The sequence below is a fragment of the Rhinatrema bivittatum genome, chromosome 2 (assembly GCF_901001135.1).
Source record: "Rhinatrema bivittatum chromosome 2, aRhiBiv1.1, whole genome shotgun sequence".
NCBI classification, from domain to species: Eukaryota; Metazoa; Chordata; class Amphibia; order Gymnophiona; family Rhinatrematidae; genus Rhinatrema; species Rhinatrema bivittatum.
The window spans coordinates 682601625-682620258 of record NC_042616.1 but is presented as its reverse complement, the minus strand read 5'-3'; the positions used below and the strand labels follow the sequence as shown (position 1 = coordinate 682620258).

The following is an 18634-nucleotide window of genomic DNA, read 5'->3' as shown; positions in this document are numbered from 1 at the left end:
AGCATGCCCAGCATGCCATGATATTCCCTGCCACAGGGGTCTCCCTTTAGTCTTCCTTTTTCCGCGAAGCCGTTAGCATCGCGGGATAATTGGAGTCCTGAGGTGAATTTCACCTAGCGAAAAAAATTCGTATTTTCGGAAAAGATTTACTCCATCCGCAGGGGTTTCCCTTAGTATAACTTTTTCCGCTTTCGATTCCCGGCCGGGAACGATATTTTTGGGCTTATCGCCGTCGACGGCTGTCCGGCGCCATGGCCTCGGGCTTCAAAAAATGCCCAAATTGTGTGAGGACAATGTCGATAACCGACCCTCACTTCGAATGTGTTCTTTGCCTAGGCAAAGACCACAATATCCAAACATGTAAATCATGTGCGGAAATGACAGCAAAAGGTCGTCGTCTTCGGGCCGAAAAAATGGAGCAGTTATTCAATATCCAATTGCTTCCAAGGCCTTTGACCTCAGCGCAATCTTCTCCATCCGCTTCAGTCCGTCAAATAATGCTGAAGCAGAAATGTCCAGAGGCGGGAGATGCCTCAACACCGTCCCCTTCAGTTTCTTCAAAAGCATCGACCTCGGGGAGCGAAAAGCAGAAAGAAAAACACCGCCACCGGCATCGGAGACGCCAGGTAACGATGACCGAGAATCCATCGGAAGCCACGGCCTCGCCAGCAAAGAACCCCGGACGGGAACTGAGGCTCCGAGGCCTAGTGAAGGGCGATCCCCACCGATATCGGCGCCGGGCTCCATACCTCCTCAGGGCTCTGAGGAGGTATTGGCATCGCCAACACCGCCTCCCTCCACAGCTGCTCTGTTATCACCAGCTGTGAGAGTGGAACTTGACTCCTTCATTCGTCAAGCGGTGCAACAGGCTCTGCGCGATGCGATTCCGCCTCAGCACATCGACAACTCCACCGATGCCCGTTCCATCGCGAGAGAGCCAGCACCATCAATGCCGCAGACACCGACAAGGAGCACGGAACCGGTACCGATGCCTACTCCGGTACCTTAACCGGTGCTACAGGTACCTCCATCGATACCTCCACCGGTACCACCGATTCCTCCACTGGTGCCCCACACCGATATCTCCGATGCCACACCGGTGCCCAAGGAGATGTATCCGAGTTACATCCAGTTTTCACCAAACTGGACACACTACTGGACATCCTCACTAAGAAAATTCCATGGAACCGATTCCAGGCCCATCTGGAGTGCCAAGACCCCCAAGGCCTCGTTCTCCGGTCTTACCATCTCACCTATGCAGCCAATCCCTCATCACACACATGAGATGCCTGTAGACACCAGCTCTGAATTCTTCTGATGAGGAAATATTTTCAGAGCCTTCTCCGCCAGATGACCACAGGAAATCACCTCCTGAGGACCTCTCTTTTACCAACTTTGTTAAAGAGATGGCTGACACCATTCCCTTTCCCATTCAAACAGAGGTGGATGCACGTCAAAAAACCTTGGAAGTCCTCCAGTTTGTGGACCCTCCCAAGGAAATGCTAGCAGTCCCTGTCCATGAGGTGTTCCAGGAACTGCAATATAGGATTTGGGAGCATCCAGGTTCGGTGTCAGCAGTTAATAAAAGAGCAGAGTCAACCTACCTAGTGCAACCTATTCCAGGGTTCCAGAAACTACAGTTGCCCCACCAATCAGTGGTCGTTGAATCCGCTCAGAAGAAGGCAAAGCGGCAAAAATCCCACTCTTCTGTACCACCTGGGAAAGAGAGTAGGCTTCTGGATAACCTGGGAAGGAAAATCTTTCAAGGTTCAATGCTGGTTTCAAAAATTTCATCCTATCAATTATATATGAACCAGTACCAAAGGAACCTGTGGAAACAGGTTCAGAAACTCTCTCTCTCTCTTCCTGAGCAGTATCAGGAATCCTTACAAGACATAGTTCATAAGGGTCTCGACTCTGGTAAACATGAGGTTCGAGCAACCTATGATTGTTTTGAGACTGCTGCAAGGCTATCAGCATCGGGTATTGCGGCAAGAAGATGGGCATGGCTCAAAGCCTCTGATCTGCGCCCAGAGGTTCAAGAACATTTGGCAGATCTGCCTTGCTTGGGGGACAATCTCTTTGGTGAGAAAATAAAAGAAGCTGTGGCAACCCTAAAGGACCACTCTGAAACCTTGAAACAATTGTCTTCTCAACCACAAGACACTCAGCCTTCTGCCAGGAAATTTCCAAGGCGTGACCCTCGACGGCCTTATTATCGCCCACGTCGATATTACCCCCCAGCAGGTAGGCCAAGAACTAGCCGCCCAACGCAACGACAGCAGCCTAGACAAAGGCCTGCAAGGGCTCAACCACCTCCACAGACGGCCACTACATCTGGTTTTTGAAAAAGCCCCAGAGAGCAGCAGCCAGATCAACCCATTCCCAGAAACACCAGTAGGAGGTCGAATACAATACTTCCACAACTATTGGACCTCCATCACCACCGACCAGTGGGTGTTATCCATCACAACTCACGGTTACACACTGGATTTCCTAACTATCCCAATAGAAAATCCACCACTTCAATCTTGGACAGTAAATCAACACTCCATAATTCTTCAAACAGAATTATCCACCCTTCTGAGAGCCAGGGCCATAGAACCAGTTCCTGGCCCTCAAAAGGCAGAGGATTCTATTCCAGATATTTCACTCATTCCAAGAAAACAGGAGGCCTTCGACCTATCCTAGACCCTCAGAAATCTCAACAAATTTCTCAAAAAAGAAAAATTCAGAATGGTATCCCTAGGCAACCATTCTACCTCTTCTTCAAGGGGAGATTGGCTCTGCTCTCTGGATCTTCAAGATGCATACGCTCACATCCCCATCTTTCCTCCTCATCGACAGTACCTACGCTTCGGGGGTACTGGATCAGCACTTCCAGTACAGAGGTGCTACCATTCAGACCTTGCATCAGCACCACGAGTATTCACAAAATGCATGGCTGCAGCAGTGGCACACCTCCACAAGCAAAGAGTGCACGTGTTCCCTTATCTGGACGATTGGCTCATCAAAAGTCAAACAAAAGAAGGAGCTCTCACTTCTCTCAAGCTCACCATCCAAGTGCTGCACTCCTTGGGATTTCTCATCAACTACCAGAAATCCCATCTGTCACCAACTCATCTGATACAGTTTATAGGTGCAGAGCTGAACACTGTGATAGCAAAAGCTTTTCTTCCAAGAGACCGTGCTCAACACTATCCTGTTGACTCACAATCTTCGCAACCAATTCCAGGTAACAGCTCACCAGTGCCTCATTCTTCTAGGGCACATGGCTTCCACTGTTCATGTAACTCCCATGGCCAGATTGACCATGCGACTTCTGCAATGGACACTCAAAGCTCAGTGGATACAAGCCACTCAACCAATGTCCACTCCTATTCACATAACACCAGAGCTCAGATCTGCACTCCTCTGGTGGACATCAATGAACAACCTGCTCAAAGGCCTACCTTTCCAGCAACCAGTTCCACAAGTGACTTTGACTACAGATGCATCCACCTTAGGGTGGGGAGCACATATTGGTCATCTAAAGACACAAGGCAAGTGGACGAAGCTCGAAGCCTCTTTTCAAATAAACTTCCTGGAGCTTCGAGCTATACGCTATGCGCTGCATGCATTCAAGGACTGCCTATCACACAAAACTGTTCTGATCCAAACGGACAACACAGTAGCCATGTGGTACATCAACAAACAAGGGGGGACAGGTTCTTATCTCCTTTGTCAAGAAGCAGCACAGATTTGGGACTGGGCCCTGACACACTCAATGCTTCTTCGGGCCACTTACCTAGCAGGCATCCACAACATAGTAGCAGATCGCCTAAGTCGTCAGTTCCAACCGCACGAATGGTCCTTGGATCCAGCAATAGCATCCAAGATCTTTCAACGCTGGGGTCAACCGACAATAGATCTCTTTGCATCCCATCTCAACTACAAAGTGAACAATTACTGCTCTCTACTCCGACAGCAGAACAGCCTACAAAAGGACGCGTTTGCTCGCCATTGGAATTCAGGCCTGTTATACGCGTATCCACCGATACCACTCATAACCAAAACACTAGTGAAGCTACAACAGGACAAGGGGACTATGATACTCATAGCCCCATATTGGCCTCGACAAGTATGGTTCCCCACACTGCTAGATCTCTCAGTCAGGGATCCAATTCGCTTGGGAGTAGCTCCCAATCTCATAACTCAGGAACAGGGTCAGTTGCGCCATCCCAACCTTCAATCCCTGTCCCTGACAGCATGGATGTTGAAAGCTTGATCTTACAACCTCTCAACCTTCCATCCTCTATATCTCAAGTACTTATAGCTGCACGTAAACCTTCCACTAGAAAGAATTATTCCTACAAATGGAAACGGTTTACTTTGTGGTGCACTCAGAAAGATTTAGATCCTTTCACTTGCCCCACTACCTCGCTACTAGATTACCTTTACCATCTCTCAGACTCTGGTCTTAAGACGTCATCTGTAAGGGTACACTTAAGTGCAATCTCAGCTTACCATAACAAGCTGGGAGATGCATCTATATCCACACAGCCTCTCGTCAGTAAATTCATGAGAGGCCTAACTCACATTAAACCTCCAGTTCATTCCCCAAGCATATAATGGGATCTGAACGTGGTATTAACTAGACTTATGCGTTCTCCTTTTGAACCCATAAATACTTGTGACCTTAAATACCTTACTTGGAAAACGGTATTTCTCATAGCCCATTACATCAGCCAGAAGGGTCAGTGAATTACAAGCGCTAGTCACATACGAACCTTTTACCAAGTTCCTCCATGACAGGGTAGTCCTCCGGACACATCCAAAATTCCTTCCTAAGGTTGTCACGGAATTTCACTTGAACCAATCAATAGTTTTACCTACATTCTTTCCTAGGCCTCACTCTCACCAGGGAGAAAGAGCCTTACACACTTTGGACTGTAAGCGTGCTTTGTCCTTCTATTTAAACCGCACTACAGCCCAAAGGAAATCCAGTCAGCTGTTTGTATCCTATGATCCAAACAAACCAGGTAAAGCAGTGGGTAAGCATACTCTGTCAAACTGGTTAGCAGATTGCATACAATTTTGTTATGAAAAAGCAGGCCTTACTCTTCAAGGGCGAGTAAAAGCACACTCAGTAAGAGCGATGTCAACTTCAGTAGCACACCTTCGCTCTGTACCTATTCTGGACATTTGCAAAGCAGCAACATGGAGTTCTCTTCATACCTTTGCAGCTCACTACTGCTTAGACAAAGAAGGAAGACAAGATTCAGCCTATGGACAATCCGTCTTAAAGAACTTGTTTCCAGTGTAATCCCAACTCCTTCTACATCCAACCTGCTGTGTTCTTCGGCTGATTCATTTCATCAACAATACTTCACTGTTGCTCACATCCAAATGGACTCAGCCTCTAGCTTGCTAATCACCCATATGTGAGGACTAGCATCCTGCTTGTCCTGGGATAAAGCAAAATATCAAAATCACAGAACATATAGAAAGACATGGTTTAATGGAACAAAGTCAGCATGCCATGATATTCCCTGCCACAGGGGTCTCCCTTTAGTCTTGTTTTTGTAGCAATAAGCGTTAGCAAAAATAAAATAATAAAACGTATCAGGCCCAACTCCGCGGGGTGGCGGGTGGGTTTCGTGAGGACTACATCCTGCTGTCCTGGGATAACACCTATTACAAGGTAGCAATTTTGCTTTATCCCAGGACAAGCAGGATGCTAGTCCTCACATATGGGTGACATCGGTAATGGAGCCCTATGTACGGAAAAACTTCTTTAAAAGTTTCCATGAAACGTTTGAATGGCACCGGAGTGCCTACTGAGCATGCCCAGCATGCCATGATATTCCCTGCCACAGGGGTCTCCCTTTAGTCTTCTTTTTTCCGCGAAGCTGTTAGCATCGCGGGATAATTGGAGTCCTGAGGTGAATTTCACCTAGCGAAAAAAATTTGTATTTATTGGCTAAAATAGCTTCTTTCACCTCCCCTTTTAACCATGCCGGTAATTGTTTTGCCTTCTTTCCACCTTTCTTAATGTGTGGAATACATCTAGACTGTGCTTCTAGAATGGTATTTTTTAACAATGACCACGCCTCTTGGACAATTTTTACTTTTGTAGCTGCTCCTTTCAGTTTTTTTCTAACAATTTTTCTCATTTTCTCAAAGTTTCCCTTTTGAAAGTTTAGCACCAGAGCCTTGGATTTGCACACTGTTCCTCTTCCAGTCATTAAATCAAATTTCATCATATTATGATCACTATTGCCAAGCGGCCTCACCACCATTACCTCTCTCACCAAGTCCTGTGCTCCACTGAGAATTAGATCTAAAATTGCTCCCTCTCTCGTCGGTTCCTGAACCAATTGCTCCCATAAAGCTATCATTTATTCCATCCAGGAACGTATCTCTCTAGCATGTCCTGATGATACATTTTACCCAGTCAATATTGGGGTAATTGAAGTCTCCCAGTATTACTGCACTACCAATTTGGTTAGCTTCCCTAATTTCTCTTAGCATTTCACTGTCCGTCTCACCATCTTGACCAGGTGGACGGAGTATACCCCTATCACTATAGTCTTCCCCGACACACAAGGGATTTCTACCCATAAAGATTCAATTTTGTATTTAGTCTCATGCAGGATGTTTATCCTGTTGGACTCTATGCCATCCCGGACTTAAAGCGCCACACCTCCTCCCGGGTGCTCTTCTCTGTCATTGCGATATAATTTGTACCCCGGTATACCACTGTCTCATTGGTTATCCTCTTTCCACCATGTCTCTGAGATGCCAATTAAGTCTATGTCATCATTCACTGCTATACATTCTAATTCTCCCATCTTACTTCTTAGACTTCTGGCATTAGCATACAAACATTTCAAAGTTTGTTTTGTTTGTATTTTCATTCTGCTTTTTAATTGATAGGGATAAGTTAGAATTTTTTAGCTCAGGTGAGTTTTTAGTTACAGACACTTGGACTATTTTTCTAATTATTGGAACCTCACTGTTGGGATGCCCTAATTCTAATGCATCATTAGTATCCTTTGAAGATACCTCTCTCCGAATCATGCACTACTGAGCGACTGTTGGCTTTCCCCCTTTGTTCTAGTTTAAAAGCTGCTCTATCTCCTTTTTTAAAGGTTAGCACCCAGTAGTCTGGTTCCACCCTGGTTAAGGTGGAGCCCATCCCTTCGGAAGAGACTCCCCCCTTCACCAAAAGGTTCCCCAGTTCCTAAAAAAAACTGAATCCCTCTTCCTTGTACCAGCGTCTCATCCACGCATTGAGACTCCGGAGCTCTGCCTGCCTCTGGTGACCCTGCGTGTGGAGCATTTCAGAGAATGCTACCCTGGAGGTTCTGGATTTAAGCTTTCTACCTAAGAGCCTAAATTTGGCTTCCAGAACCTCCCTCCCACATTTTCCTATGTTGTTGGTGCCCACATGTGCCACGACAGCCGGCTCCTCCCCAGCACTGTCTAAAATCCTATCTAGGTGACGCATGAGGTCCGCCACCTTCGCACCAGGTAGGCATGTTACCAGGCGATCCTCACGCCCACCAGCCACCCAGCTATCTACATTCCTAATAATCGAATCACCAACTATGACGGCCCGACCTAACCCTTCCCTCCTGGGCAGTAGGCCTTGGGGAGATATCCTCAGTGCGAAAGGACAATGCATCACCTGGAGAGCAGGTCCTTGCTACAGGATCCTTTCCTGCTGCACTGGTTGGTGCTCTCCCATCATGAGACCTTCTTCCTCCAAGGCAGCAACAGGTCTGCCAGTCTGAGGTTGGGACTTGACTACTATGTCCCTGAAGGTCTCATCTATATACCTCTCTGTCTGCCTCAGCTCCTCCAGGTCTGCCACTCTAGCCTCCAGAGATCGGACTCGTTCTCTGAGAGGCAGGAGCTCTTTGCATCACATGCACATGTACAACTTCTCACCGATGGGTAAAAAATCATACATGTGACACTCTATGCAAAAGACTGGGAAGCCCCCCTCTTGCTGCTGGACTGCTGCCTTCATCTCAATTTTGATCAGTTCCTAGTTAAGTTTTAGGTTGCTATGGGAGTAGGGAATGTGTCTAACGTCCTTTTAAATGTATTAGTGAATTCACTATGTGTTTGGTAGTGGCCTACCGGGGTCTGATCGAATTCTCAATTAAAGTTTTTGTTGATTTTTCTTTTTTTTTGTGATGAAAGTGGCACCTGCCTATAAATTAAGGGATGAGCTAGGGGTGGGTGGGTTGGGAAATACAAACAGTCTAACTTCAGTTAGTCAGCCAGAGTGACTCACTGCTCTCTTGATTAACAAATGTTGGTCCCTATTCAAACCCGATCACACTACCTCAACACCTTTCCAAGGTGAGTAACTGAGCTGAACTATTCAACTTTTTTACTTAGGTGTACACTGCTCCTAGTTTATTTCTAGCTTCTGGCTACTTTTTTTTGGGGGGGGGGGTTTGTGGGGGGGGTTTCAATGCAAACACTCAGTTTGTATTAAATACAAACACTCAGTTCTTTAAAAGTCTGCAAAACACTCAGTTCTGCAGACTTTTAAAAATAAACACACTACCTACTGCTTACTAGCTACCTTAATGAATGACTATTTAAAAATACAAACAGTCTAACTTGTTTATTCACTGCCTTTCTGACTATTAAAGGCACAAAGACACAAACACACTAAATAATATTCCGAGATAGGTAACTTTGCCCCAATACTTTTAAAAAGGCAATATCCCCAAGCAAAAACGTACTGATCCTTTCAGCCACCAGCAAGGTGATCCTCTCTTCTCAGTGTTCCCACTGGAATGTGGATTACTGAGCTCTTCCCTTCTAATTTATAATGTGCTTCTAAGGTAAAATAGTACAAAACAGTTCCTTTTAGAGATTTACTCTTCAGTTAGTTTTCCTGAGTGACTCACTGCTCTCTTGATTAACAAATGTTGGTCCCTATTCAAACCCAATCACACTTCCTCAACACCTTTCCAAGGTGAGTAACTGAGCTGAACTATTCAACTTTTTTACTTAGGTATACACTGCTCCTAGTTTATAGCTTCTGGCTACTTTTTTTTTTTGGGGGGGGGGGGTTGTGGGGTTTTTTTCAATACAAACACTCAGTTCTTTTAAAAGTCTGCAGAACTCTCAGTTCTGCAGACTTTTAAAAATAAACACACTACCTACTGCTTACTAACTACCTTAATGACTAACTATTTAAAAATACAAAGTCTAACTTGTTTATTCACTGCCTTTTCTGACTATTAAAGGCACAAAGACACAAACACACTAAATAATATTCCCAGATAGTTAACTTTGCCCCAATACTTTTAAAAAAGACAATGTCCCAAGCAAAAACTTACTGATTCCTTTCAGCCACCAGCAAGGTGATCCTCTCCTCTCACTGTTCCCTTCCTTGCTTAGTATCCTGCCCAGCCTATGCTCACCCCAGTCCTTGCTTAGTATCCTGCCCCGGGTCTGTGTTGGTATCCAGACCCAGTCCTTGTCTGGTATCCTGCTGCCAGCCTGCTCCAGTATCCAGTCCAGCCTATCCTGCCTCATCTTGCCAACCACGATGTTCTGCCATAGAAACCAAGCCCAACCGGCCCCCAGAACCCAAGGCTCAACCTGTGGGGAGGGGGGCTTGCCAGGCAGAAACAAACCCAAGTCTAGCCCTGCAGACCTGTATTGCTTCTGTGTGGGTGTACCCAGAGTCCAGCTTGCACCCACGTGACATCAAGGCAGTACTTCTAGCAGCTAGAAAGTTGTCCACTAACATTCCTATGACTTCAAATGGAAAAGGTTTTCCATCTGGTGTAAAAATGAGGATGAAGATTCTTTTAATTATGATGCTGCTACAATATTACAGTAACTTATCCATCTTTCAGATTTAGGTTTAAAAAATTCCATCAAAGTACATTTGAGTGCTGTTGTTTAGAACCAATTTGTATATAATAATTTAAATAATTTAAATTTAAAATATACCCTTCATGATTGATCCCAAATTTATCAGAGAATATCACAATTCCGTTTGTCTTTGATTATATATATTTTATTAGGGGATTTATTAAGCTTATTACAATATAAACTATCACAATAAGTCTAATGATTGTCAGGTGCAGAGGAATACATATTAGCAAATTTAAAATGGGAAAATATTCTATTCTTACAAATAAGCAAGGCACTAGCATATCAATTTAACCAGAAATTTTAGCTTAAGAAGCTACTTACCCCAGGTAGGAATATAAATGGCCAAATCTTATAGATCACAGCCTGGGCTTAGGAGCTTTCTCAGAGGTGGTTGGAATGCTGTTTATCCTAGGCTCACTGCTTCTGATGTCTCACACTTGGCTGGGCTTCTGCAATTGTGGTACCTTGTAAGAGATCAGGGGGCAATCCCGGCAACCTGAGGAGAACCAGGTTTGCTTGACCTTGAAAACGAGGATCAGCAGGGGAGGTATCAGTCTGCTTCTGGGGGTCCTCATGTCTCCGAACCTCTTGCCTTGATGATGTTAAGTTTTTTTCTCTCTTTGACTTCCTCTTTGTAAAGGGATTGATTTGCATTTCTTAGTTCATTAATGCAACTCAATTAGCTTCAATACCATCAATGCCATTGGCACAGCTCATCCAGGATTTTTCCTCAAACTGCAGGCCATCCCTCGGACAGAGAGACATTGAGCATCAGATTGTGGCAAATATCTCCTTGATAAGTCTCAAAGTGCCTAGCAAGGTCTATTTTTCACAGAAACAGTCTTTTTATTGTCCTTTTTTTTTTGGGGGGGGGGGGCGAAAATAGTCTCTCTTGTTCTCACTCTGGGCCTAATTTACTAAGGTTTTTCTCTCTTTCTGTGTAAATGAGGCTCTTTGTGCTGAGAAAGATGTCAAGCATCACATGTACGTTTGCAAGAGAGACTTCATATTGTCAGCATGCACTCTGTAGTTAGAAGTCTTTTCTAGGCCTTATTCCTACAATTGCAGCATTTCATCATCCCTCGAAAGGGTTTTCTATTTTGAAACTGTCAATAATATCAAGATTCTTTAAAGAAATTTTCCATCTTTGTTCACCATAAAACAACTATAAGTAGAATGGAATCTTAACAGTTTTAACAGGATTGATGAAACTGCTCGTTGAATCTATGAAAATAAATGAGTTCAAATTTCTTTCTTGGAAAACTCATTTGCTCATAGCTTTACCTCCTTTAAAAGAGTAAGTGAGCTCCAAGTGCTGGTAGCCAACCCTTCTTACATGCAGATTTTCAAAATTAGGGTGATTCTCAGAACTCATCTGAGATTTCTCCTCAGGTCATGATTGATTTTCATTTTAATCAGTCTGTAGTCCTTTTTAAAAAAAAACAAAACAAAAACACAATGCCAGTAAAGCAGAAGGTTCTCTACATGCATTGGATTGTAGAAGAGCAATGCTTTTCTATTTAGAAAGAACAGAATCTCTCTTAGCTATCTAACTGAATTGCTTATAACAATAAGAAGGCTGCTGTGAACCTGCCTGAAAAAGGTAAAAGCTCAATCATGTTAGAGCAACAGTAGCTTTTCATTGCTCAGCTTCTATACAGGACATTTGCAAGGCAGCAACCTGGTCCTCTTGTCAACATTATTGCCTATTGCCTGAAACAACATTCTTGCTCTGATAGTGCTTTTGGTCAAGCAGTTCTTAGAAATCTCTTCAATTAACACTTTATCTCTCCCACCAACATTGCATAATACCTAAACAAAACAAAACTTTTTTCTGCAACTGTCAGCTTGGGAGTTCCGATTTGTTTGTCTCATTTGTTCTCTTTGTTAACCAAAAAAGTAAAATTGATTACCAGTAACAGGAGTTCTCCGTAGACAGCAAGACAAATCAGTCACACAATCCCACTCTCCTCCCCATAGAGTTAAAACTTAGCTAAGAAATAGACTGAGGAGACTCACAAATGCTCAAATAGATCTCTTTCTGAGTTCTGGGAGAGAATACATCTTGGCTTGAATGACATCACCCATTTGTGTGGCTGATTTGTCCTGGTGTCCATGGAGAACACTTGTTACAGGTAAGCAACTTTGCTATACTTTAGGGAAAAAATGGGGGATTATGATAAACATATTAAATCTCTCAAAGGTGTAAATCAGGCACTCACAGCAAACATTTTTCATAGGCAAGAATGCTTTGTAACAACAAGTCATACTGTGTGGATCCAGGGGAGTAGACTCAGGAGCATAGGGTTGTCAACTGGTTCCAAGATTTGCCCCAAACAGAGATGATTCAGACCTGGGTTTACCCCATCGCATGAAGAGATATTTAGTTCTGATTTGCCTATTGAATTATTTAAGAAAAGTAAGATTACAAGTCTGTGCATGCAATGGGACAAACCCAGAACTGGATCAACCCTATTAAGCAAATCTGAAGCCAGTTGGCAACCCTACAGGAGCAGTTTTCGAAAACATTTCTTCACAGAAAGTGTGGTAGATTGAATGGATGCTTGGTGGAGACAAAACAGTTACAGAATTTAAAAACATATGGGATAACCATGGAGGATCCCTAGTGGCAAAAGGTTGAGGGGAGATTTCGAGATGGCTGAATGCTATGTTATTCTGCCAAGGTAGTATTAGCAGACTTTATGGATCTAAATCTGCTTTCACATTCTATGGGTATTAGTAGGAACAGGGTTAGGAGGTGCATTTTTGCAAACAAATCATTGTTTACTCCTTCAAATGCAGAGGCAAGAGTAGACATGATAAGGACAAAAAAAGGGTTGAGAATAAAAGCATATCCAAGTGATTCTGCAGCCCTTGGGAAAACTGGTTTGGCACTAGCAGGCTACAGCTCCACAGAAATCAATCCTGGGGTAGATACCAGCATGCTAGTTATTGCCAACTACTGTCCAGTAGGTCCACAGGAATCTGAGACTGAGTGCTTTAGACAATGGATGCACTGGTTGTGGTGGTCATGGGGACTATTACAAAACTTGGTAATAAGACATGGAAAGGGACCTGAGAGTTGGAATGAATATCATTTTTGTAAGAATCAAAGTTAAAGATGACAAAGCTTGAAATGGCCTGCCAGTTTAAGTAAAATAGGTGAGCACTTCTAACGGATTTTTTTATATGTTTGGAACAGATGTGGAAGGTGATATGGGAGGGGGTAAGGGAGGTCAGGTAGAAGACATGGGGGTGATGCTGGTGGTATATTGCATTTGGGAATTTATATGCTCATTTATTCAATGTGGAAACATTTCAGCTGGGGAAACTGGATGGGCCAATTGGTCTTCATCTGCAGACATTTACTATGTTACCATCTGTTAGGCACTGGTACAAAAGAAACATAGATTGTCCCAGGACAAGCAGGATGCTAGTCCTCACATATGGGTGACATCATTGATGGAGCCCTATTGCGGAAAACTTTCTGTCAAAGTTTCTAGAAACTTTTGACTGGCACACTGAGCATGCCCAGCATGCCATGATATTCTCAGCCACAGGTGTCTCCCTTCAGTCTTTGTTTTTCCGCACTGCTTTTGGCATCGCGAAGCAGGAACCTGTGTGAGATTCTCACCCAATTCTTACTAAAAATCAGATTGAAAAAGTTAAAAATTTCTCTCCCATATCGGGGTCTCTCTCTCTCATTACCACCGGCCGGTGAGTAAAATATTTTCATTCCGACTCATTTGAATAAATCAAATTTTCTTCAACATATACATCGACAGCTGTCAACGGTATCATGGCCACAGGATTCAAAAAATGTCCCAAATGTAATCGGATCATGTCGATTACGGACCCACACCTCGAGTATGTACTTTGCTTGGGCCATTCTCATGATGTTACATCTTGCCCAAAATGTGCTGAAATGACCACTAAAGGTCAGAAGGCGCGACAAGAAAAGATGGAACATTTGTAAAGCTTCATGTCCGACCCATCTCCTCCGGAAGGCAGGAAGAAATCTCCACCAAAGGACTCGTCCTTCACCAATTTCATAAGGACATGGCAGACACAATACCATTCAACTTAGTCTTTGCATCACTCCTGAATCACAAAGTGGACAGGTTCTGCTCTCTGCACAGGCAGAAACACCAGCCAGCCAAGGACGCTTTTGCTTGCCCTTGGAACTCAGGCCTTCTATATGCGTATCCTCAAATACCACTCATAATCAAAACTCTAGTGAAGCTACAACAGGACAAGGGGTCCATGATACTCATAGCCCCATATTGGCCTCAACAAGTATGGTTTCCCATACTTCTAGACTTCTCGATCAGAGAACCAATTCGCCTGGGTGTAGCTCCCACTCTCATAACTCAGGATCAGGGTCGGTTGCGCCATCCCAACCTTCAATCCCTATCCCTGACAGAATGGATGTTGAAAGCTTGATCTTACAACCACTCAATCTTTCAACCAATGTCTCTCAAGTGCTTATAGCTTCACGTAAACCTTCAACACGAAATAATTATTCTTTGAAATGGAAAAGGTTTACTTTGTGGTGCACGCAAAAGAACATTGACCCTTTCTCCTGCTCCACAACTTCTCTACTAGACTATTTATGCCATCTTTCACTCTGGTCTCCAGACCTCATCTGTAAGAGTGCACTTAAGTGCAATCTCAGCTTACCATAACAAGATGGGAGATGCACCAATATCCATACAACCTCTTGTCAGCAGGTTTATGAGAGGTTTAACTCATCTTAAACTACCAATTCGACCACCTGTCACAGAATGGGATCTAAATCTGGTCTTAACAAGGCTCATGCATTCTCCTTTTGAACCCATGACTTCCTGTGATCCTAAATTTTTCACATGGAAGACTATCTTCCTTATAGCCATAACATTGGCTAGAAGGGTTAGTGAGTTACAAGCACTTGTCACGTACTCACCCTACTCAAAATTCCTACATGACAGAGTGGTTCTCCGTACACATCCAAAATTCCTTCCCAAAGTAGTTACTGAATTCCACTTGAACCAATCCATAGTTTTGCCCACATTCTTTCCAAGGCCTCATTCTCACCAAGGGGAACGGGCCTTACATACCTTGGACTGAAAACGTGCACTAGCATATTACTTAGACCGCACTGCAGTCCACAGGAAATCCACTCAACTCTTTGTATCTTTTGTTCCAAACAAACCAGGTAATCCAGTGGGCAAACACACTCTCTCCAACTGGCTAGCAGATTGCATAGAGTTCTGCTATGAAAAAGCAGGCCTTCCTCTCCAAGGGCGAGTAAAGGTGCATTCAGTAAGAGCAATGTCAACCTCAGTAGCACACTATCATTCAGTGCCAATTCTTGACATCTGTAAAGCAGCAACATGGAGTTCTCTACACACCTTTGCAGCTCATTACTGTTTGGACAAAGAAGGTCGACAAGATTCAGCCTACGGACAATCGGTCTTAAAGAACTTGTTTCCAGTATAATCCCAACTCCTTCTACATCCAACCTGCTGTGATTTTCGGCTGCCTCATTTTTACCAACAATACTGCAATGTTGCTTCACTACAAAATGACTCAGCCTATAGCTTGCTAATCACCCATATGTGAGGACTAGCATCCTGCTTGTCCTGGGATAAAGCAAAATTGCTTACCTTGTAATAGGTGTTATCCCAGGACAGCAGGATGTAGTCCTCACGAAACCCACCCGCCATCCCGAGGAGTTGGGTCCGATACATTTTATTATTTTATTTTTGCTACAGCTTATTGCTACATACGAGACTGGAGACCCCTGTGGCTGAGAATATCATGGCATGCTGGGCATGCTCAGTGGGCTCAGAGTGCCAGTCAAAAGTTTCTAGAAACTTTGACAGAAAGTTTTCCGCAATAGGGCTCCGTCGGTGACGTCACCCATATGTGAGGACTACATCCTGCTGTCCTGGGATAACACCTATTACAAGGTAAGCAATTTTGCTATATGATGGCAGATAAGGCCCATCTAGTGTGCTCAGTATCATTCCCGGTGCAATGATATAGACTCCACTTGAGCTCTGACTTTCCCTTCACTTCTTTGGAACTACAGATCCTCTGTACTTATCCCTTGCTTTCTTAAATTATGTTACCATTTTTGTTTTCACCTCTTCTACTGGGAGCCATTCCATGCATCTACCATCCTTTCCATGAAGAAATCTTTTCTAATGTTCCTGAGTCTTTGGAGCATCATACTGTGACTTCTTGTTCAAAAGATGCATCAACTTGAAAAGGAAGAGAATAGGATGGTGGAAAAAATTGCGCTTTAGGAGGAGAAGCTTCACTAATATATATGTTATGGTCAGGAATAATAATGACATTAAAATATGTTTAAAATGTTCAGTATCTAAGGCTAGAAACACAGAAATCTTAATTACAATAGTGACATCACTTTCTGGATAACTTTGTAAGTACATTGGATGGCCTCCAGAGGAAGGAGAAAACTGAATATGAAGATACTCTAGGATTGAGCCTTGGGCATGTCTTCCCTTTCCAGCAGTGTAAGATAATTGATGGTTCCAGTAATGAATGGTATTACAATTAGAACTCAGATTAAACTACCAAATATTGAGAAACAAATTTGCTTTGAAGGTGAAAAAGTGCTATACTAGGATCACTCAAATGAACACTTTGCTAGATAAGAAAAAAGGAAACAAATTCAACAAAAATATTATGCAATCAAAAACTTGTGCTGAGAGTACTCTGGAACTTTTGCCCGATTCTTAAATATAGCATTTTCAAGCAAAGGTTCCAGGCTGTTTTTTGCACGTGTTTTGGATTGTACATTTTGTTCTATGGAGTTTGTTTCCTTTCTAAAGTTACATGATGTTCAAATATTTGAGCAATAGATGTGCTCTTTTAGAATCATGCAACTGTTTAAAGAATGTTCAGCTATAAAGAAATGAAATAATTGAATCTATTCACTGTATCCAAAGCTCCTTCATATTCAGCAGGGAAGGAAATATGTAGAGCTGAATGGCCAATCTATTCAAAACCAGTTGTCAGATTTAAAAAAGAGACATTCAAGAGTTCAACTGGAAAACTCCCAGCTGCGGACTGACAAGGCCCAATTAGTTGAACATATTTCCCAACTGCATAAGCAGGTAAATAATTTGGTGTTTCTTTCAAAATTATTGCTCCAATGTATGCCTAACAAATCATTTACATATTTTTGTGTAAGGTTTCAGCATGGTTAAATAAGTATTTTAGTAGTCAGTCTGATATTTCTAGGAAATGTGTAGTAAGTACTTGTATACATTCATGTAGAAATTCATAAGAACCGTGAAGATGCTATTTCTGCCTTGATCTTCATCTCAATTTCTCATCCAGTTGTAGATAAAATATGATTTCTCAGAGGTTGCACCAATAATAGCTCAGACTATGAGCTCCCTGCCAGCACATAATGACAATAATATAGGCAGATAGTGCCCCATCACATAACATTGGCGCCTCCATTTGTTTTTACCTCCTCAAAAAGAATGTAATTTAGATTAATCTTTTGGACTTTGTAAATTCCAGTTATCTGGAGGGAGTCATTCTGACTATATCAGAAGGTAGAATATACAATTTTTTAAGACGTAGATCGCTAGCTGTTTCCTCAGATTGTTACTAGACTGTGGAGCTCATTATGGAGCTCTGAATATACTGACAGAATAAAGCACTGGAATTTAGTATTTCAAACCTCTGATGAAGAGAGAGGTGCAAAGCCAATTATGTTTTTCAGACTGGATTTATTCAACTTTGATTCAGTTGGAGGGACTGACGTAATAAGCCATATATTAAAAATGCACTGAAATTCAGTGCAGATTCTTAGGGGCTCACCGGCCCTGCGCGCCGGTGAGCCTATTTTACATAGGCCTACCGGCGCGCGCAGAGCCCCGGGACTCGCGTAAGTCCCGGGGTTTTCGGAGGGGGGCATGTCGGGGGCGGGGCCGAAGCGCGCAGCGTTTTCGGGGCGTGTCGGGAGCGTTCCGGGGGCGGGCACGGGGGCATGGCTACGGCCCGGGGCGGTCCGGGGGCGTGGCCATGCCCTCCGGACCCGCCCCCAGGTCGCGTCCCGGCGCGCTAGCGGCCCGCTGGCGCGCGGGGATTTACGCCTCCCTCTGGGAGGCGTAAATCCCCCGACAAAGGTAAGGATGGGGTTTAGACAGGGCCGGGCGGGTGGGTTAGGTAGGGGAAGGGAGGGGAAGGTGAGGGGAGGGCAAAAGAAAGTTCCCTCCGAGGCCGCTCCGATTTCGGAGCGGCCTCGGAGGGAACGGAGGTAGGCTGCTCGGCTCGGCGCGTGCCGGCTATACAGAATCCATAGCCTTGCGCGCGCCGATCCTGGATTTTAGCGGATATGCGCGGCTCCGCGCGTATCTACTAAAATCCAGCGTACTTTTGCTTGCGCCTGATGCGCCAGCAAAAGTAGGCCAAATCGCGCGGTTTGAAAATCTACCCCTTAATGAACTTGCTAAATAATTTTTTACTCCTAAAACAGTAAGTATGTGTTGCACTGGGAGTGGACCCTTGGCCTGGTGCAGGATTGGTACGGTCCTCCGGTCAGACCTGGAGAGTGCCTGCCACCAGGAGGCGGAGCACATGAGGAGACAGAGGCTAGCTGGAGCTTCACCAATAGCAAACCGGGGTTCCCTCAGGTTGAGCCCTTGGTTACCCGGGCCGTCTGGTCTTAGGTGGGGCTTGCAGAGTCTCCTAGAGAGAAAGTTCAAAGGATTGC

At 44.1% G+C, this 18634-nt stretch overlaps 1 protein-coding gene across 2 annotated transcripts in view; it reads left to right on the top strand.

Annotated features, from left to right (window-relative positions):
• Positions 1-18634, top strand: part of LOC115085471 (uncharacterized protein MG328 homolog) — a 401953-nt gene that overhangs the window by 321820 nt on the left and 61499 nt on the right. The window contains exon 10 of one of the 2 annotated variants that reach the window (XM_029591536.1): positions 16854-17021. The exons of the other annotated variant lie outside the window; for it this stretch is intronic. Within the exon in view, the coding sequence (XP_029447396.1) occupies positions 16854-17021 (168 nt within the window). The remainder of the gene's footprint in view (positions 1-16853; positions 17022-18634) is intronic. 2 annotated transcript variants of the gene reach the window in all.